The sequence below is a fragment of the Erinaceus europaeus genome, chromosome 11, assembly GCF_950295315.1.
Source record: "Erinaceus europaeus chromosome 11, mEriEur2.1, whole genome shotgun sequence".
NCBI classification, from domain to species: Eukaryota; Metazoa; Chordata; class Mammalia; order Eulipotyphla; family Erinaceidae; genus Erinaceus; species Erinaceus europaeus.
In genome coordinates, this window is record NC_080172.1 from 81,521,117 (window position 1) to 81,543,907 (window position 22,791).

A 22,791-nucleotide genomic window follows, 5' to 3' on the forward strand; every position below is an offset into this window, starting at 1 on the left:
TCTTTATGGTTCTTTACACCCTCTGTCTAGTTCTAGACACAGATGTTGAACTGTCTTGAGGGTTTTTTTTTTTTTTTTTTAGTTTTTCATATTAAAACAAAGCAGTAATGAGTAAAGATATGTACAGAGTATTAGAAATCATTTATTATGTTTAAATAGGTGGATGTATATTAACTTATTAAATATGGAAGTTATCAATAACAAGTTAATATTAAACATTAACCATAAGATCCTTTAGCATATTTATATAATGAGAAGTCTGCTATCAAGATTCCAAAAGAGGTCTGGCATCATCAGAAGCTACACAGTTTAGAAATAAATCTCTAGCTTTGCAGACTTAAAATTGGAATGTTGAGCAAACTTAGTGAACCCTTATTTAAAAACTAAATCAGTTTAGAGAGAAATAGAAACCAGATAGTAAATTAATACATTAAATATGTAGTTTTTGTGATGGCTAGTCAGTTTGCATAAGTAGTTCAATCAATGCCTTATCTATAATTTGGTATACATCAACTCCATCACCTTTATACAGATAAAGAATTTCCATGAGGTGTTTGGGAATCAATTTTTAAATAATCAACTTTTATATATCCCTTTTCATATGTTTACCTTTTCATAAAATTTGATCAATGATGTCTCTTGCAGTCATGCACTTCTTTTCTGTGTGTCTTTTTAAATTTGCGGTAGGACAGAAAAATTAGGGGGAGGGAGATAGAGATGAAGAGAGAAAGAGAGACGCTTGCAGCACTGCTTCACCACTCTTGAAGTTTCTTCCCGGTAAGCAGGGACTGGGGACTTGAACTCAGATCCTTTTACTCAGGTAGTGTGTGTGCTCCACCTGGTGTCCCTTCATTCAGCTCCTTAGTTATGCATTTCTTACCCATCTCCCATTCCAAAACTTTACCTCAGCAAGTATGTAGAAGAAAGGTATCTTACCATAATGACCCAGTGACTTGTTAAATGCACCCTGGTGATTAACCAAGATTATACATCCATTTATGGATAGTGACTTTTCTATGTATCAGATTTATATTTAATTTAATTTAATTTAATTAGACCATTTCTAAGTTTTGGTTTATGCTAGTACTGGAAATTAAGCATGGGACCTGTGGCGTCTAGATATGAAAGGCATTTTGCATAACTACTGCATTACCTCTCCTCACCTTAGATTTATAATATCACAGTCATATTTAACCTTTGTTTCTTTATTATTGATTTTATTGCCTTCAGAGTTATTGCTGGACTTGTTTTCTGCACTATAAATCCACAGCTCCCAGCAGTCCTTCCTTCCTTTCTCTCTTTTTCTTTTTTCTTTTTTTAATATTTATTTATTTATTCCCTTTTGTTGCCCTTTTTTATTGTTGTTGTAGTTATTATTGTTGTTGCTATTGATGTAGTCATTGTTGGATAGGACAGAGAGAAATGGAGAGAGGAGGAGAAGACAGAGAGGAGGAGAGAAAGATAGACACCTGCAGACCTGCTTCACCGCCTGTGAGGCGACTTCCCTGCAGGTGGGGAGCCGGGGTTCGAACTGGGATCCTTATGCCGGTCCTTGTGCTTTGCACCACGTGCGCTTAACCTGCTGCGCTACTGCCCAACTCCCTTTTTTTCTTTTTCTTTTTAATAGAGAAGGAGAGAAATTGAGAGAAGGAGGAGATAAAATGCGGAGAGAAAGACAGATACTGGCAGCACTGTTTCACTGCTAGTGAAGCATCTACCCTGCAGGTGTGGACCAGGAGCTTGAACCCAGGTCCTTGCACATGGCAGTGTGTGCACTTTACCAGATGTACTACCACCTGCCTCCCCATACTTAACCTTTTTAGCCATAGTTATTCATATGTAAAATAAGATTCATAAATTCTCTGCAGGGTTTAAAGAAGGGAATATGTAAGCACCCTCTATGGCAGTTACCAGGTTACCTCGGTTGTTTTTCTTTTTTTTTTTTTTCATATTTATTTATTTATATATTCCCTTTTTTGTCCTTGTTTTTTCACTGTTGTTGTTATTATTGTTGTCATTGGTGGGTAGGACAGAGAGAAATGGAGAGAGGAGAGGAAGACAGAGGGGGAGAGAAAGATAAACACCTGCAGACTTGCTTCACTGCTTGTGAAGGGACTGCCCTACAGGTGGGGAGCTGGGGGCTCGAACTGGGATCATTAGGCCAGTCCTTGTGCTTTGCGCCATGTGCTCTTAACCTGCTGGCTACTGCCCAACTCCCACATCTGTTGATTTTCTATGCTATTGTTTTATAATCTCTCTCTCTCTCTCTCTCTCTCTCTATATATATATATATATATATATATATATATATATATATGTAAATTATTTCTCAGCCTTTAGCATGGTAGAAGGTAAGGAGATAGTTAAGTAGCTACTTTACCTCTCTGTTTCACTTTTAGGGCATATTTCAGAAATGAAAATTCTAATTCAGCAACTGGGCAGTGATAAATCAGTAAAGTCCCCAAGTTACCGTGCACAAAGACACTGGATTGAACCCCCAGTCCCCACATGCAAGGGAGAATTTCATTAGCAATCTCTCTCTCTCTGCCCCTCCTCACTGTTTGTCTGTTTCTATCATTATAAAATTAAAAAGAAAAGAAAATGGTAATTGACAAAATCAACATAGATGGCTACTAATTATCTTTGTAGACATTTATTAATCTAAAATAGTTGAAGTAGAAGAATATATCAGTGGAAGTTTGTTCATTTGAGGACCAATGTCATCTTTGGTGTAACTTAAATCATTTATTTAACAGGATTATAAGTAGGGTAAACTGCTGAGGATCTCACTTTAAATTTTACCTTGATGTTCAGAGATTTATTTCAGCGACGGTTTGGCAGAGTTATGAGAAAGATATGGTATCTCCTGAAAGCAGTTGTTGCTTTGCATCGCCCTACAGGGTAGCCAGATAGGAAATTTTGTATAGATTTACAGAGAGGAAGACAGAGTGAGTGTTCATGTAGAAATAAAACAGGACTTTCCAAAAAACTGAAATATGGCCTTACTCTGTCAGCCCTCCAGTCCCAAGAGTGGGCTTCTTTATTATAAGCATTGAAGATAGATTTCTAAAATTATTATTACAGCATTTTTGTATTTCATTTTTTAATATATATAGTTTGGTAAAGGAAAGTTGTGAGTACAAAACAGTTTCATTTACTCTAAAAGGTAATAAGATATTAATAACAGTTAATATTTAGTACATTTCTATTATAATGTCAACTGTAGTAATTTTTTTTTTTGCCTCCAGGGCTATTGCTGGGGCTTGGTGGCTGCACTATGAACGCACTGCTCCTGGAGGCTATTTTTTCACTTTTTGTTGCCCTAGTTTTGTTTTTTTTTAAATCGTTGTGGTTATTATTGTTGTTGTTATTGCTGTCGTTGTTAGATAGGACAGAGAGAAATTGAGAGAGGAGGGGAAGACAGAGAGGGGGATAAAAAGACCTGCAGACCTGCTTCACTGCTTGTGAAGCAACTCCCTTACAGGTGGCCGGGGGCTGGAACCAGGATCCTTACACTGGTCCTTGCACTTTGCACCATATGTGCTTAACCTGCTGTGCTACTGCCCGACCCCAGCTGTAGGTATTTTTATTGTTCTTTGGTTACAAAAGTTTCCTTCTACTCCTAATTTACTGGTTAAAGAGGGTTGGGGATCCAGTATAATGGTTATGCAAAAGGCAGTCATGCCTCAGACTCTGAGATCCCAAGTTCAGTGCCAGAGCTGAGCAGTGCTGTCACTCTATATCTCTCTCATTAAAACAAAACAAATTTTTAAAAAGTTGATGACAACAAAGGAGACTAGAGTACTGCTTAGCTCTGGCATGTGGTGATGCTGGAGATTGAGCCTGGGATATGAGCTTCTGCCGTGAAAGTCTGGTGCGATATTTTCCTAGGCCTTGTTTACAAATCTTTAAATCAGTGTTTATGAGGGATATTGGTTTGCAGTCTGCTTTTGTAATGTCTTTGGTTTTCTTAAGTAGTAAAGTATATTAGCACTTTAATTTTCTGGAAGAGTCTGTTTAGAATTATTGTGATTTTGTCTTTAACTCATAGGCTTCCTCAGTGCATCTAATTTTGTTTTTATTATGGGGAATTTTTATTTACTTTTTTTGATAGAGACAGAGAGAAACTGAGAGAGAAGAGGGAGATAGAGGAACGAGAGAAGGAGAGGCACTTGCAGCACTGCTTCACCATTTATGAAACTCCCCTTGCCGGTGGAGAATGGGGACTTGAACCTGAGTCCTTGTGCATTGTAACATGTGTGCTCTACCAGGTACACCACTGCCTGCCCTGGGAATATTCAACAACAAATTAAGATTATTTGGGGCTATGTATTTCTTCTGGTGGAGTTTTAATAGTGTGTGTCCCTCTTGGAACTAGTCCATTTCTTTTAAGCTTCCAAATATACAGGTATAGTTTTTCATATTTTTTTTCATCAATAGAATTTGATATGTTTCTTATATGGATTTTTTTGTGCTTTCTCTTTGTGATCATTTTGACTGGATGATTATTAGCTTTATTAATACTTCTGAAGATTCAGTATTAGATTTTAAGTAGTTTTCATACATTGCTATTTTTTTTCTTTTTTTTTTTTCCTGAGTTGATTCCTACTCTCTTTTTTGTGTGTGTTTGTGTGTATGTTTCCTTCAGGTTATTTTGGGCTTAATTTGTTCTTTCTTAGCTTTTAAGATAGAAACTGAAGTAATTTACTTAAAATATTTGCTTTCTAATATAGACACTAAGGGCATAGATATCCATCATTATTTAGCTGTGTCTTTAGATTTTTGACATGCAGCATTTTCACTTGTTATTTAGTGTGAATTCTTTCTAGACCCCCCCCTTTACGTGAATTTATTGGTTTCCAATTTAGAGTTCAAATATTTGGCAGTGCACCTTTGTACTTGTCATTTCAAATTTCATTTCTTTGTGCTTAGAAAGTAGACTTGTGCCTGATTGAGATGATCAGTGACAATGGAGAGAGGGATCTATTCTAGGTCTAGGCCCATTATATCTGATTGGGAATTCCAGGACTCTCCGACTAAGGCCCCAGCTGATGGGGTGGCCTGATAGTGACTAAAGAGTCATCATTAAAGTATGCCAGTCTCTTGCCCTTATCAGCTTTTGTAGTCCTTACTTTGGTAAGATTAACTTTGGAGTGACTGAGGGAAGCATAATAGGAAGCAGGTGAGGAGGGAATCTAGGTATGAGTAGAAACTATTTCACTAGGTACTTTATGGTCTCTTTTTAGGTCTTTCTACTTGCTTGCTTCATTTATTAATAGACCCCTTTGTGGACCCCATAGGACCTTGCCCTCAGTGTGGATCAACAACAGTAGAGAGTGTTCCATCCTCTGAAGGGAGGCTGGACAACATACTCTACCACCTGAAGAAGATGGTTCCTGAAATTGGGGCAGACTGGAACATTCCTACTCATGACTACAGAATGTGAGCTCAGACCTACAGGGATGCAGAGGTTACATAGGCTCCTAAGCTGAATATGGGCCCCAGATCAGATAAAATTGATGGGATTTACAGTCAACAATATTTATACCCCTTTCCTATATTTGGGAGCTACTCTCTTCCCTGCTCCAGCTTTCTAGCCCTTTTTCAGCCATGACATCATTTCCCCAGCCAATAACTTGGGTCCACCAGCATATCCGATGTCAGGCTCAGGAAAAACCTAGTATAGTCATGGGCTCTTTAGAATATGACTAAAATAGGCCAATTAGCTATCTTCAAAATGGAGACCCCAAATCTTCATCTTTACTACTCCAGCCTTTAGGTTCATGATTAGTCAACAATTTGTTTGGCTTTATATGTTAACTCTTCCTTTAGCCACTAGGTTCCAGATGCTAGCATGTGCCAGCCAGACCCCACCGATGTGTCCTGGAGCTCTGCTTCCCCAGAGCCCTGCCCTGCTAGGGAAAGAGAGAGACAGGCTGGGAGTATGGATCGACCAGCCAACGCCCATGTTCAGCGAGGAAGCAATTACAGAAGCCAGTCCTTTCACCTTCTGCACCCCATAATGACCCTGGGTCTATACTCCCAGAGGGATAGAGAATGGGAAAGCTATCAGGGGAGGGGATGGGATATGGAGTTCTGGTAGTGGGAATTGTGTGGAGTTGTACCTTTCTTATCTTATGGTTTTTGTCAGTATTTTTTTAGAAATAGAAATTTAAAAAAATAGATTTGTTTGCCTGAGGTTCTAGAGTTCCCATGTTTAATCACCAACACCACCTTAAGTCAGAGCAGAGTGGTGCTCTGGTCCTTCCTCTCTCTTCTCCCTTTCTTCTCTTTGTCTTATAATAAATAAATGAAAGAAAGAAGGAGAAAAAGAATGAAAGAAAGAAGGAAGCTTTGTATGAATGGCTTTAAATTTTATGATACTTTTTGTATAGTTCAGAATATGACTGCCTTAGTAAATTTATGTGCACATGAAAAGCATGCTCTTTTGTGCTGTAGATATTTGTTAAGTTGATTGATAGTAGTATTCAAATCTTCTACATCATTGATGATTTTCTGTTGACATGCTCAATTAGTACTTAAGAGAATAGTGTATCAAAATGAATTATAATGATGGAGTTTTCTTTTTCTTGCATTTTGTCAGTTTTTACTTTATGAATTTTGAAATAGTATCTCCCCCCACACACATTCAAAGTTGTGTTCTCCAGATGAATTGACCACTTTATCATTATAAATTGACATTTATGTATAATCTTTGCTCTGAATTTTATATTGATAACTATGTTACCTAGCTTTCATTTTTATCTGTTGCATGTTTCATGTTTTTAGTCTCTTACTTTTAACCTATTTGTGGATTTCTACAAATGGAGCATAAGGTGGGGCTGGGGAAATAGCATAATGAGTCTGAGGCTTTTGAGGTCACAGGTTTAATCCACATCACAACCATAAGCTAGAGCTGAGCAGTGCTCTGGTCTCCCCCTCTTCTCTCCCTCCTTCCCTCTTTGCCTTCCCTCTGAGCCTCTCCCTTCCCCTCTCTCCCTCTCCGTCTCTCATTAAAACAGATGAATAACTTTTAAAAGAAATAGAACATAAGTGAACCTTGATTTTTATTTAGTCTGTGTTTCTTACTAGAGTATTTAGACAATTTGCATTTATATAGGCATTGTTAGGTTTCAGTCTGTTATCTTGCAATTTATTTTTTGTTTGATCCATTTGCTATCATTATCTTCATTATTTTTTTTCTACTTACTATACAGTTCTGTATTATTTCCTTTTAGATATTTTTGTGTATTCAGTATAACTCTTTGCCTTGTTATTTTACTGTTTATGTGTACCTTTCTAAAGGATGTACTCAGAGAATAAGAGGGTAAGAGCATTGCTCTATTATGTGCATTGCCAAGGATTGAACTTGGGCCATCCCACATGGAAGTCCTGTACTCTACCATAAGCCACCCCTGCCTGTTGTTTTATGTATCTTATCATTAACCTCCCAAATAATATTTTATCCCTTCACTTACCATTTTAAAATGAATCATTCCATTATCTTCCTGACCTTTATGCTCTCCTTGTTTTATATTTTCCTTTTACCTACACTATAAGCTCCATGAGCTTTTGTTACTGCTATTAACTAATACAAATCAGCTATAGAGAGATATGTATGAGGCCAGATGGTTGCCATGTATTCTTTCTTTCATCTTTTTAAAAATACTGTTCTGTTGACTTCTTGCTTACATTATTTCAGATAACTATTTTCTCCTTATCTTTCTTCTTCTGCATCAACACACAAACTATGAAAATTATGTTGCAGATGAATGTCATACAGATAACAGAATAAGCTATTAAAAATATCATCCCAAGGCAAAATTATGATGTAGGTCACACTCATATTTGTGTCCACCCACCATTTTTAGTTCCTCCTGATTCCTTTCACCCTCCCCCCCAGTGGCATATTGATAACCAAATCTCACCAACAAGTAGCAGCAGACCTCCACAGTACAGGAACTGATAGTTGCTTAGCACTTATCTTTGCCAGGTATTTTGCAGAGACATATATTAATTTTTCACAATTGCTTCAGTCATTAATACGGTCATCAGTCTGATTTTTGAAGTTTTTTTTTCATCTTTATTTATTGGTTAGAGACAGGCAGAAATTGGGAGGGTAGGGGGTGACAGAGAAGGAGAGAGACAGAGAGACACCTGCAGCCCTGCTTCACCACTTGTGAAGCCACCCCCATGCAAATTGGGAGCTGGAGGCACGAACTGGGATCCTTACACCAGTCTGTGCTTTGCCATGTGTGCTTAACCCGCTGCACTACTGACAACCCCCCATCATCAATCTATTTTAGAGTTGAAAAACTATAATAAAGATTAATCAGCTTGTGCAAAGCCACATCTGATGTAGTGAGACTCAGATCGCATTAAGGAATCACTCTTATCAAAGTACTCATCAAGCCTCCATCCATTTCCCCTTCCATAGCTTTGAACTAGGTTTTTAGGTGTTTTTTTTTTTGTCCAGACAACAAGATGATGGTGGATTATTTAGCAAATAAATCCATGCTAATCTCTTAACCCCTTAGATATCCCACTTTAATTGTCAATTCTCTCCCTCACTAAGTATCTAAAATATAAGGGGAAATGACGAGGATTATAGCAAACTTCTGGGAGAGAGGGGTAGGGGTCGGGCAGATTGTCCTAAGAACAGATATGTTGTCAGGATGTATTAATTATTTTAACACTGAAAGTAAACTACTGTTGATCTCAGGCTGTGTTTATATCTTTCAGTGCCTTGCTACCTGGGAATCCTTCCTTTCCTCACAGACCAACCTCCCCTTGGAAGAAACCTCTGAAGATAAATCTTAATCCCATTTGAGATTTCTATATGATTGCTGGAAACAACATCCGTTAACCAAAGTTATCCCTACTAGATGGACTGTGTCCTTTATTAAGTGGATGAAACATGTTTCACACTATCTGGAAAACCAATTAAAACTCAGGTATTCCAGACTATTGATATGCATTTAGATATATTCACATATATATATATATATATATATATATATATAGCTTTGTTTTAATAATAAACTTTGTGCCAATAATTACACATAGAATTTTTTATAATATTTGTTCATGGAACATGTCATTTTAAATATATCGTCAAGACTTGATTTTAATAAAAAATTTAATATGAAATGGCTGCTTAGTGTATTTCTTTTTCTTACTAGTGACTCATCCCTCTGAAACAGCTTCTTTTAAACTTTTATTTTTTATTATATTTTTATTATCTTCATTTATTTATTGCATAGAGACAGCCAGAAACCAAGAGGGAAGGGGGTGATAGGGAGAGAGAGACACCTGCAACACAGCTGCAACATTTGCAAAGCTTTCCCACTGCAGGTGGGATCCAGGGGCTCGAACTCAGGTCCTTGTGTATGGTAGCATGTGCACTCAACCAGCTCCACCACCTGGATCCCTAAATTCTAATATGAATTTATACTGTGTGCCATAACGACTCAACCAATCCACATTCCCATCAACAGTTTACACAAATTCCCTTCTCTCTGTACCCTCTCTCTCTTTTTGTTTTTGTTTATTTATTTTGTACATATTCAAAGATAAACTGAGAGTGGATGGAGAGATAGAAAAGGAGAGAGAAAAAGAGATACCTACAGATCTGCTCTTGAAGCTTTTCTCCTACAGGTAGGGACTGAGCACTGGAGGCTTGAGCCTGGGTCCTTGCTCATGATGGTAAGTGCACTCAACCAGGTACACCACCATTCATTCCCCTTTCTGTATCTCTCCAAAACTTCTTCCTCTTTTTTTTTTTTGGGGGGGGGGGACATAGTCATTTTCACAAATGCAAGGATGAGCTCTTTGTTGTTTTGATATGAACTCCCCTATTACTAAGAGATGACGAATATCTTTTCATAGATGGCCATTGCATGGCAATGTATCAAGAAATTAAAACTAAAGTTTCTATGTAATCAAGTTATTCAAGCCCTCTGTATCTACATGAAAAAAAGCAAAAACAAATTGAAAGAGAAATATGCATCCCCATGTTTATTGCAGCATTATTTGCAATTATCAATAACTGGGAACAACATAAGTACTCATGGACAGATGAATAAAGACATGATATATATACATAATGGAATAATATCCAACTATAGAAAATAATGATATCTTGCCATCTGCAGGAACATGAATGGACTTAGGAAGTGTTATGTTTATTGAAGTAAGTCAGATGGAGGAAGACAACTATTGTATGACTTCACTCATGGTATATAGAGAAAGTAAATGAATAAATAAAACAAAAAGGAACTTCTAGACCACTAGATCAACTTATAGTTATCAGAGGGGAAGTGGATAAATCAGGTTAAATGAGTCAGCTATATAGAAAGATAAAAGTGGAGTTTTTTGTTTGTTTAAGTAAACTTTTAATGCAAACAGTATGATCTATACACATGTTGATTTTCAGTGATGTATGCCTGAGTCTTAGATTTTGTAATGAATGTTACTTAGACTAAAACAAATACAAATTGAAATTAGCAAATGTTAACAAGTCTAGTGTGGTCTGGGAGGGAGGTGGTGCAGTGGAAAAGAATTAGACTCACACATGAAGTGCCAAGTTCAAGGTATGGCAGCACATAGAACAGAATGATGCTCTGGTTCTCTTTATCGCACTCTAATAAATAAATAAAATCTCAAATAAAACAAGCTTAATGTTGTTCAACTTTATTTCAACTGTTATTTTTCTGAAATGCTCTTCATTTTAATACTGGAAATTTAAAGTAGGCATACATACCAAAATGATTAAGCATTGTTAAACTCTAATGGAATCTGTTCAAAAATTGGTTTGTTAAAATTTAACTTTTTTCTACTACTAAAGTTAAAAGAGGCTTGAATATTTAAATTACTAGTTAAGAATCCGTATGTAATTATATTCTCACTGGTAAATTTATTGTTTTTGTCATATTACTTTTCACAGTTCACACATAGCTTTTACATTTTATTTTATGTAATACATGTAGTATATGGTTACTTTTACAGCAAAAGAGCCAAGTACATATAGTGCTGGCCAAATGTATGATCTCTTTCTTAAGGCCACCAATGCCTCCAAAATCTAAATAAAATTGGAAAGAGGCAAAAGTATACAAGAGGAAGAGAGATTTGATTGCCATTTTAATACTCTTTTCCACCAGTAGATGGAGAGTTCATTCGTGAGTATGGTTGGTGAATTATATGTACACAAGTGTATAGGTATGAAACTGTACTCCTAAAATCTTACAATATTGTAAGTGAATATTAAATCAATAGAAAGAAGAAAACTAAAAAGGATAGAAGCAAGCATATGCATACACACACACATACGCAGATATCTGCTGTTCTCTCACAGGATTAATTTAAATTAATTAATTTAATTAATTAATTAATTTAAATTAATTAATTTCAGGTATTTTAAGCCCACCAGATACACAAATTCAATATAATTTTAAGAGATAATAATCTATGAGTCATTCTGTTCCTTTTGTGTACTAGCCAGATTTTGGTTGTTACTGTTTTGCATTTAAATGTTCCACGAATCCAGAAATAGAGGTACTACTACCTCGATAGTTCATGAGTAAAATGAACCTTAGAAAATTAGCTTACCCACTAGAAAATAATGGTTCAAAGATAAGCCAGATCTCTTTTCAATATCCATGCTCCCTAGGCTACTGTCTTGAAAACGTTAGTGTGCAGTAGGATCACCTGGGAAATCCAGTAACTTGGTGGATTCTCATTCAGGCTGAACAGGGACTGGAGCTCTGCATTTCTAACAAGCCCCCAGGGGACGCTTCTGGTTCTAGTCTAAAGACTAAATTCTGTATAGTAAAACTGTGTCATTATTGGGAAGGGATGTCCTATGATATTATTTTGTCCTTTATATTAAGTCATGTCTATAAAATCTTGGTTACATTAGTCTTAGACTCACATTTTGATTCATGGCTGGCTGTCACAGAAACTTTTCTAACCTTAATTAGAAATTAATTAAATGATTTTATTTACCTGCAATAACAATATCTAATTAATATAATATATTGCTCCATAAATTGACGTAAGGTCTGTACATATTAAAAGCACAGGTTAAACATTAAAAGATAGTATCGTAGGAAGCTATATTCTTTTTTCACAGCGATAATCTATAGGCTTCTTCCTAAGGATAATTCAGTTTTTATTGCTACATTATCTGAAATAGGAACATGCAACAATTAGGCATTAACAAACTTCTAGGTAGTATAATGTTCAAGAAAGTTTCCTGATTTCTAAGTTACTGAAAACCAAGTATGTGGTCGGAAAGGCTGCTGCATATTTGAAGTCTTGGGGGTTTGATCCCTGGCACTACATAAGCCATAGAAAGTCTCTGGATTCTCTATCATAAAACAGATACATTTTTTAAAAAGACAAATGTAGGATTACAGCTATGAGCAACTTCAAAGATAAGTTGTCTGGAAACAGTATCTTCCTGGCAACATGATTCTTACTCTAACATAATTCTCTGGCCTATAAATGTGGGAATAATGTCTGTGTGCCTGATAATGGCTTTGCATAAATCCCTAGTGTCATTAAAAGTAGAATTAAATTCTTGGTCTACTGTGAGAAAAATAGGCATTTTAGCATTTAAAATTCTGTGCTTGTTAGTGAAGTGTTGTAGGCCCCAATTTCCCATCTGTGGTAAGGGGGAATTAATCTGCCAGTTCTGCATTGCTGGGAAGTACAAGGATAAATTATACACAGCTGAGCTGACTTTGACTACTTACTTTGACCTTAAAAAAAGTATTAAATTCAAGTTCTCTGCTTCCTTTCAATACTAGCAACTTTCAGTCTATAAATTTAGGATATGTTGAGATAATGCGTACTAGTAATCACAGAAAAGTCTATCATAATAATAAAGCTTCAAAATGGGATGCAAATGTGTGAATATAAATATTATAAATATATAATATATACACAGTTTATGTGCCTGAATATGGTATGTAGATGGCTACACACATGGGCATACATACTAATTAGTGAAAAGGCATGAATTCGAAATCACTAGAGCAAGAAGCCAGTTGCATGCATACTTATCTCATGCCCTTTCATGTATTACAAATTCCCCCGCAAAAATATATTTATACTATATTCATAAGATTATTCACAGTGAGACCCTTTAAGATGACAATTATTTGTGTTTACCATTGCTTATCTTACATAATTCCTTAAGGCTATAGTTACCTGTGATGAAAAGGAAAAACTGATTTTTTTACTGTTCCTGTTTACATTTCTCTTGGTGTAATTTTTTTTTTAGATTAATTGTTTTCTTTCCTAAAACATGACAGCAATGATTTAATAAAATCAAAAGAACAATGCTTTCTCTTTAAGGAATATCATCCCAGAACATGCAATTTAAATAGCTAATCAGAGCTGGTTTAAATGAGACATTTGATAATTATACATAAAGGATATTCTCTTACTACTTGAAGTATTATGATTAACTATTTTAAGATTATTATTATTGCTTTTCAGTGGCTTATTTGAACAAGCATAGATTTTAAAATCTATTAAATCTCATCACTGATGCATCCTCTGATGTAGTTCATCGTGTAAAATTCATTAACTCTACAAATATTCCACTGCTAATAGGTGTCAGACACTGTCATTTGTGCAGTGGTGAATAAAATAAGCACAAACTACCCTTTATTAAGTTAAAGTCTGATGAAGAGACAGCTATATAAATAATATGTGTGTGTGTGTGTGTGTGTGTGTGTGAGTAAATAATAAAAATCTCTTTCACTGTTCCTATTTGTTGCTAAAACTGCTGTAAAGTACCCAGAAGGAAATGTCTTAAATCAAAAGGCTGTATTACAGTTATGAAAGCTAGAAGTCTCAGGTTCAGGTGTACAAAAGATTACCAACTTCTTGACTCTAGGAGAGAATATTTCCTTGCCTTTTCCATCTTCTAGTGTTCACTGAAAATTATTATTTTATTTTTAATATTATTATTATTATTATCATCAGTACTAGGGTTATCACAGGAGCTCAGTGCCTGCATGACAAATTCTTAGTTCCTGGCAGCCGTTTTAGTTTTATTCCTTCCCTCCTTCCCTTTCTTCCCGCCCTTCCTTCCTTCCTGCCTACCTTCCTCTTTACCTAATTTTGGAAGTTGGTAGGTATCTAGGAAATCGTCCATTTCTTCCAGGTTCTCTAGCTTGGTGGCATATAGTTGTTCATAGAAGCCTCACATGATATGTTGAGTTTCTGCAGTGTCTGTTGTGATATCTCCTCTTTCATTTATGATTCGATCTATTTGGGTCTTCTCCCTTTTTTGTTTTGTGAGTCTGGCTAAAGGTTTGTCGATTTTGTTCACTCTTTTGAAGAACCAACATTTACTTTCACTGATCTTTTGTATGGTTTTCTTATTCTCAATGTTATTTATTTCTGCCCTAACTAGTTATTTCTGTCCTTCTGGTTGCTTTAAGGTTTCTTTGTTCTTCTTCTTCTAGGTCTTTTTTTTTTTAAATATTTATTTTATTTATTTATTCCCTTTTGTTGCCCTTGTTATTTTATTGTTGTAGTTATTGTTGTTGTCGTTGTTGGATAAGACAGAGAGAAATGGAGAGAGGAGTGTTGTATGCTTTACATTGGCTTGTTCTAGCCCTCCCCCCACCAAGAGAATTGGATCAGGCCTGCTAATTTCGCGGGCCCGCTTGGCCCCGCCCCAAAAGGAACCCCGGGAGAGGGTTCCTGAGTTCAAGAGTGACAGAGTTCCTGAGTTCCGGAGTTAGAGAGTTTTAGGGTTACAGAGTAAGAGAGAGTTCCAGTGTGTCAGTTTCAGAGGGTTCCCCAGTACGAGAGTTCCGGAGTTCCAGAGTTGGAGAGTTCCTGAGTTCGAGAGTAAGAGAGTGCTTGTGCCGCCGCAAAGAGACAGCCGAGTTCTGTTTGGTGATTAGTTGTCTTAGTTTGTGAATCGTTGTTCCTGAATAAAGAAATACAGCTGCCCTGCCCAGCCGTTGTCTCCGCGTCTCTGTTTCCTGCCTGTGAAGCTAGCCGGCCCGGCAAGAACCTTACGAATTTTAACAACAGAGGAGGGGAAGACAGAGAGGAGGAGAGAAAGATAGACACCTGCAGACCTGCTTCACCGCCTGTGAAGCGACTCCCCTGCAGGTGGGGAGCCGGGGTTCGAACCGGGATCCTCCAGCCGGTCCTTGTGCTTTCTAGGTCTTTTAAGATGTGCAATCAGGCTGTTTATTTGTGCATTTTCTTGTTTCCTAATATGTGCTTGAATGGCTATGAACTTCCCTCCCATACTGCCTTAAATGTGTCCCAAATATTTTGATAGCCTGTATCTTCATTTTCATTGAACTCTCAAAACATTTTGATTTCTTCCTTAATTTCCTCTTTGACCCAGAAGTTGTTATGGAGTGTACTGTTGAGCTTCCACATTTAGGGACTATTACTAATCTTATTTTGATTGTTAAGTATTAGTTTAATTCCACTGTGTTCTGAGAAGATGCTTGGGATGATTTCAATGCTTTTGAATTTGTTTATGCTGTCTTTGTGGCCTAACATGGTCTATCCTTGAGAATGACCCTTGTGGACTTGAGTAAAATGTTTATTCCAGTTTCTTGTGATGAATGACACTGAAAATGTCCAATAGTTCTAGTTTATCTATCTTTTCATATAGCTTCATCATGTCTTTATTGATTATCTGCCTGGATGATCTGTCAAGTTGAGAGAGTGGGGTATTGAAGTCCCCTACTATGACTGTGTTGCTGTTAATATATTGCTATAGCTCTTTCATTACATATTTGATGGCTTCTCCTTTGGTGCATAGTTGTTAATAATTGTTAAGTCCTCTTGATTGACTGATCCTCTGAGCATTAAGTAGTGCCCATCCCTATCTTTTTTAATTTTATTTATTTTAAAGTCTATCATGTCAGATATGAGAATAGCTGTTCCTGCCCTTTTTTGTGGGCCATTATCTTGTATGATAGTTTTCCATCCTTTCACTCTGAGTCTGTGTTTGTCTTGTTGAGTTATGTGGGATTCCTGTAGACAGCATATTGTTAGGTTGTGTTTTCTGATCCATCTTCCTACTCTGTGCCTTTTAATAGATGAATTCAGACCATTGAAATTTATTGATATCAAAAATTGAAGAAATTTTAATGCCATTCTTGTAGATTTGTAGAGTGTTCTGATATATGTCATATTTATGGTGGTCTGAATGTTTATAGGAGAACTTTCAGAACTTCTTTCAGGGCAGGCTTGGTGATAATTGATTCTTTCAACAGTTGCTTGTCTGAGAAGGTTTTTATGCTTCTATCTAGTCTGAATGACAGTCTAGCAGGATACAGTAGTCTTGGTTGAAAGCCTTTCTCATTGAGCACTCGATAGATATGTTGCCATTCTCTTCTGGCCTGTAGTGTTTGTGTGAAGTCTACTGCTAATCTTATGGGTTTTCCTCTGTAGGTGACTCTTTGTTTTTTCTCTTGCAGCCTTCAGGATCCTTTCTTTATCATTATTTTTTTCCATTCTAAATATGATGTGTCTTAGTGTCTCTAAGTCTGGGTTTATTCTGTTTGGGACCCTCTGGGCTTCTTGAACCTTTATGTCTTTTATGTTGTCTAGATTAGGGAGGTTCTCAACTATTATGGCCTAAAGAATGCTTTCTTCCTCTCCCTCTCTTTCTTCCTCTGGTAAACCAATAATGCGTATATTATTTCTTTTGAAGTCATCCCATAGGTCTCTGTTGTTGTTCCAGTATCTCTTAATCTCTTTTTGAGATCTCTTGCTTCTTTTTTAGCTGTCTTTAATTCATCCTCAATCTTCAGCCTCATTGATTCTATTCTCTCTGCCCTCTACTGCTTTCTGGAGTTCATCTATTTTGTTACCCTGTTCTGATACTATTTTAGCTTGTTTAGCTAGTTGTGTTCTTAGCTCAGCTATTTCAACTTTCAGCTCTCTAATAACCTTGAGATAATTAGTGTTTTCTTCCAAAGTCTCAATTTGTTGTTTCTCATTTCTGATGACAATTCTTTCAAACTCTTTACTCACTCCTGTGATTATTTTCTTAATTAGTGTTTGGATGTTGACCTCATTATTTTTTGCTTCACCCTTTGGGGGGCTTTTAGCTGGACTCTTGTCCTGGTTCATTTCTCCAATATTTCTTCTTGTTGGTTTAACCATTTTATATAGTATGTTATGTGGTCCCTCTCTCAGTACTTTTCAAATTACTGATCACTCTTGCCTGAATTGACTTGTGTCTAAGTAAGGTACTTAAAGGGTTCACAGTTCTTCTTCTTCTAGCGTTTGCCCTTCTTCCGCAGCCAGTCAACAGCGTCAGGTTGAGTCTGATGTAAAGTTTCGAGACCTCCTTTGAATCTGGAGAGGTGGCAGTGGTTGACTATGTGGGTCATAGTCTGTCTGTAGCCGCAGGGGCAGTTCGGGTCTTCTCTGGCTCCCCAGCGATGGAACATAGCGGCGCACCAGCCATGGCCTGTTCGACAGCGATTGAGAAGGGCCCAATCATAATGTGCTAGGTCAAAGCCGGGTTGACGCTTGCAGGGGTCTGTGATGAGGTGTTTGTTCTTTACCTCAGCTGACTGCCAGCTCTGTTTCCAAGAGACTGGAACAGAGAAGTTCAGTGTAGGCGTAGGGGACCAGATTGGGTGACGAGACGTCAAGCGATGGACAGGGTGGGCGAAGATATCCGCGTGTATTGGCAGGTCCAGTCGAGCGTAGACGTGGGAAATGAACTTAGATGATGCCGCATCCCGACGAATATCTGGCGGGGTGATGTTGCTAAGAACTGGCAGCCATGGGACCGGGGTGGAACGGATGGTTCCAGAAATTATCCTCATGGAGGAATATAATTTGGAATCGACCAAGTGGACATGGGGGCTACGGAACCATACTGGGGCACAGTATTCTGCAGTGGAATAGCATAATGCCAGAGAGGATGATCGTAGTGTGGAAGCGCTCGTGCCCCATGAGGAGCTGGCCAGTCTTGCAATGATGTTATTCCTCGCGCCCACCTTTGCTGCATTTTTTATGAGATGTTCATGAAATGACAGAGTGCGATCGAGAGTAACGCCAAGATAGACTGGCTGGGCTTCATGCCGGATTCTCGTATCGCCAAGGTGCACATTAAGCTCTTGCGAGGCCAAGTGTAGATGGTTCACAGTTGTGGATATTGACTGTTGTTTCAATAGTATTTTAATCCCTCAGTTGGAACTCAGTGGTTTAAAAGCCTCTTTTGTTCTTTTTCTTCCCTGTAGGCTATAGGGGTCTGAGGGGTTTTAAACTCTAAGTAGGCTTCTTAGCTTAATCACTGATTCCTGACCAAGAGATAAAGCAGTGTGGGGCAGAGATAATCCAGTGGCTATGCAAAGTGACTCTCACAGCCCCACTGCTTGGCCACCTTTGTAGAGATCTTCTCCTGAGTTTCCTTGTTAGTTCTCTTTCCCTTGGTTTCAGCACAGGGCCTCCACTCTGCTGCTCCAGCTTCTGAGGGCAGTAGCAGTGGAGACTCACAGTTGCATTTGGTGAGTCTTAGGGGAGTCCTCTCCTCCCTTCAGCTTTTTGTCTGTGGAAGAGATGGGAGGTGGTATCTCAACTGGTAAACTGCTGGGCTGTTAGCACCGCCTTAATCTCTCCATAGGCTCCTCTCTGTCCAGGAGCCACAAGTGTTTGCACTCACCAGTGATTTGGTGGGTTCCTGATGTTGTTCTAGTCAATGTCTTATTGTGGTCCCAGATGTCTCCTTTGGTAACAAGATGAAAATATTTTCTCTAAGACAAGACCAAAAGGAAGATACCTACTCTTACCACTTTGTATTCAATATATAGTACTTGTAACACACAGAGATTTATGCAAGATAAGGCAATAACCCAAACTAGAAAGAATTAAAGCTATCTCAACTTGGCTTATTATTATACAGAGAAAATCTTAAAAGGCTCTACCAAAAAAACCTTATAATTAATAAATAAATTTAATATAGCTACAAAATAAAAAAAATTAAGCTTACAGTGTGTCAACATTTAGGAAGTTACAGACTAACTTTCCCAACGTATGAAAATATCTATCTTTTAACTGAATTAGCAAAACCATTGGTCATTTTCAAATCAATCAGACACTCTGACAGAAAGCCTGTCTTTATTTTTCAATTTAAATAAAGATAAAATTCTATTTACATGACAATATTTTCCCTTCTGAATTCTAAGATGCATAGGGGGAAAAAAAAGTGATGGCATGATGGTACCTGGATAGGTAAAATCAGTCATGCTTGATACAAATTTATAATTTGGATTTTAAAAAGCATTACTATCCATTGGGAGTCAGGCAGTAGCGTGGGGTAAGTGCACATGGCGTGAAACACAAGGACCGGAGTAAAGATCCTGGTTCAAGCCCCGGATCCCCACCTGCAGGAGGTTCACTTCACAGGCGGTGAAGCAGGTCTATAGGTGTCTATCTTTCTCTCCCCCTCTCTGTCTTCCCCTCCTCCCTTCATTTCTCTCTGTCCTATCTAACAACAACAACATCAAGAACAACAAAAATAATAGCCACAACAATGATAAAAACAAGGGCAACAAAAAAAGGAAAATAAATAAATAAATTTTCACTGCCTATGAAGCAAACCTCCTGCAGGTAGGGAGTGGGGGATTGAACCTGGGACTTTGGAGCCTCAGGCATGAGAGTCTCTTCGCATAACCATTATGCTCTCTACCCCCATGCGTCTATTGCCTGTTTGATTAGGTATCCTTTCCTAATATTTGTGGAATGTTATTTAATTGTGGTATTGATTTGCATTTCCCTGGTGGTCAATGACATTGAGCATTTTTCTATTTAAGTACTGTCCCTTTATACTATTTCCTTGAAAACTCTTAGGATTTCTTCTTTGAAAACATACTCTGATCCTCTGCCATATTAAAAAATCAGTTTAATATTGAATTGTATGAATTCTTTTCATATTTTGGACACTAAGTGCTATATGATTTTTTTTCGTTTTTTACTGTTACATAGGTTACCTTTTTATTTTGTTGTCGGTTTCCTTCTTTTTGTGCAGAAGCTCCGCAGTGGGATATAATCCCAGTCACATATGAATGTTTTATTGTCTTTGCTTTTGGTGTCAGACTTTAAATAACATTGCCAAGGACAATGTAAATGAATTTATTGCTTTGTTTTCTTTTAGTGTCTTTACTGTTTCAGGCCACATATTTGTCTTTTACCCATTTTGGGTTTTTTGTTTGTTTGTTTTTGATGCATGGTAGTCCAGTTTTGTTGTTGTAACTATATAGTTTTCCTCATACCATTTATTGAAGAGATTATCCTTTCTTTATTGTATATTCTTGATTTCTGTATCAAAAATTATTATAAGTGCATAGATTTTTTAATATTGTGTCTATTATATCATGACATACTGTTCTTGAGTCTGCTTGTCTATATCGTTCTGGGAATAAAATAGTCACAGAAATAATCTCTAATTCACCATCTCATATTTAAAGCCTCAAACTGTGCTAGTTCAAAGTCATTAGGGGATATATGGTAATTCTAACAAATGGAAAAATTACACTTGAATTTAAGGCTTGGATATTAATTGAGAATTTTGACTAAGAATTAAGCAATGACAGTAGAAATTGAAAACATTGCTAAAATGTTTGTGGGGAAAAAAAAAACACACCAGAGTAATGTTTTCAAAGCTGAAGAAGAATCAGGATCAAAGGAAATAAAATTAATTGTTTCAGCACTGAAATTTGTAAAATACACCTACTTAATGTGATAATTAAGAATCTAATACTAATCACAATGAATATACATATAATCAAGATTGGTAACAACTTAATGGCTAGTCATACATCATACCCAACTTCAAGGGATACTGGAGAATTAAATATTTATTTGTAAGCACAATGTCCAGAGAATAAAGTCATGGTTCCCACTAAGAGAAAGGAAGGAATGATTAGAGAATAGATAAGTAGCAGTATGTTCAGTGAGTCAGAACTTTGTGTGAACAGTGTGTGATTCAGTTTCTCGCTGCTATGAGTCACATTTGAAGAAAGTTTCTTTCCACTTAATGTTTTCCTTCAAATTGTCATATCACTCCTTTATTTTTCAAATTTCTTTGTCATAAAATGTGAATATTTCTTATAGTGATATTACTACACTAATTAGCTTCCTTTTCCCTCATTTATTTTCTTTCTTTCATACATTCATCCTTTTTTCAATTTTTTTTTGTGATCCTATATATTTTGTCATAGTGGAATACATCCCATCCTAAAGAATATCAATTTTAACATTTTAAGAGAGGGAGAATTATGCTAAATTCAATGTAAATTTAGAAGGAAATTTTTTGTGTTTAATTTTGATATCACAGAAACCTAGAGAACTCAGGATGGTTTGATGACATAATTTGCAACCTTCAGTGAACATTAAAGGACTAAAATGGAAAATGCATGGCAAGGAACTATAATTACCCACTCTAAACTTTAAGATAGAAAATACGTAATAGCTGCATTTTCTTTTTTCTTCTGAAGATATTATACTGATCTTTTCTCTCTAACAAGTGAGATTAATTTGTTCTCTTAGAAGTGTAGGCTAAAAATCATGAAGCATTCCATTTAGTTGGTCAGCATTTTTGTCTTAAAGGCAAGGCTATAAACACCAGACGTTTTCTTGGTAAGTAATTTCATTTGTAGAAAAATGTTCAGGGGCCAGGTGATGGCACACTTGGTTGAATACACATGTTACAGTGTGCAAGGACCCAGGTTTGAGTCCCCGGTCCTCACCTGCAGAGGGAAAGCTTTGCAAGTGGTAAAGTAGTGTTACAGGTGTCTCTTTGCCTCTCCAACTCACTTTTCTCTTCCTCTCTATTTCTGGCTATCTCTATCCAATAAAAAAAAAGAAAGGAAGAAAGAAAGAGAATTAAAAGAAAATTAAAGTCTTAAAAAGAAAAATACACAGAGTTTTGCAATAGCAACTGACTACTGTAATCATTGCATCTAAAAATAAAATATTATCTATTTACAGCATTGACTTTGAAAAACTGTAGACTATGGAAATAAATTAACTTAGTAATTCAGTCCTTGGATCTACAAAAATATTGTGAAGCTGGTCTCAGTCAGGACCAACTCCTAGTGTGACTTTTACAGCTGCACAGCGTCCTGCACATAGCATAATGCTTTGCTGATGCTGTCTCAGAAGTTTTAATTATTTCTGAATGAAGGATCTACATCCTCAGTTGTTCTGGACCCCACGTATATCCTATAACTTGTCTACCTAGTCATCTGTCGATAGATAGTTAGTCTGATTCCAGATTTTAACTATTGTGAGTAGAAGATATGAACATAGCGGTTCATATGTCTTTTTAATTAAGTGTTTTCATATCCTTGAATATGTACTCACAAGTTGTGAGTCCCATGCTGTTGATTCAGAGATATTAGGAACCCAACATTGTCAAGAGATAATTTTAACTTCCTGTTCAATGAAATTATGATGTTCTTTGGCAAACGCTAGAAGAAGAAGAATGATGTTCTTTGAGACCTCTAGACCTGCAGAGCATAAAGTAGTGGGAATAGGAAGAAAAATGTTTTTATGGATCACTAGGGCCAATATAGGCGGTGCTACTCCCATTTCCATCAATTGATTCCCAGTGAATCAACTCTGAATTCTAGCTATGTGTGAACTAGCACCCTGTACAGTACAGTGATTCACACACAGTCTCCTGGAGAATACTACCTAAGCCCCTGGTTATTACCACCTAGTGTGCTGTTCCGTAGTGGAGCACATGTATGAAGCCCCTGGTACTGTGCTTGCTGG

The 22,791-nt window shown here is 36.9% G+C and overlaps 1 protein-coding gene across 3 annotated transcripts in view; it reads left to right on the forward strand.

Annotated features, from left to right (window-relative positions):
• The window catches only part of SNX7 (sorting nexin 7), a 117,613-nt gene extending 108,461 nt beyond the window's left edge, over positions 1-9,152 (forward strand). For all 3 annotated transcript variants that reach the window (XM_060202128.1, XM_007526960.3, XM_060202129.1), the window contains one exon: positions 8,743-9,152. In XM_060202128.1, coding sequence (XP_060058111.1) covers positions 8,743-8,820 — 78 coding nt within the window. In that variant the 3' untranslated portion in view covers positions 8,821-9,152. The remainder of the gene's footprint in view (positions 1-8,742) is intronic.
• The last annotated feature ends 13,639 nt before the right edge of the window (positions 9,153-22,791 follow it).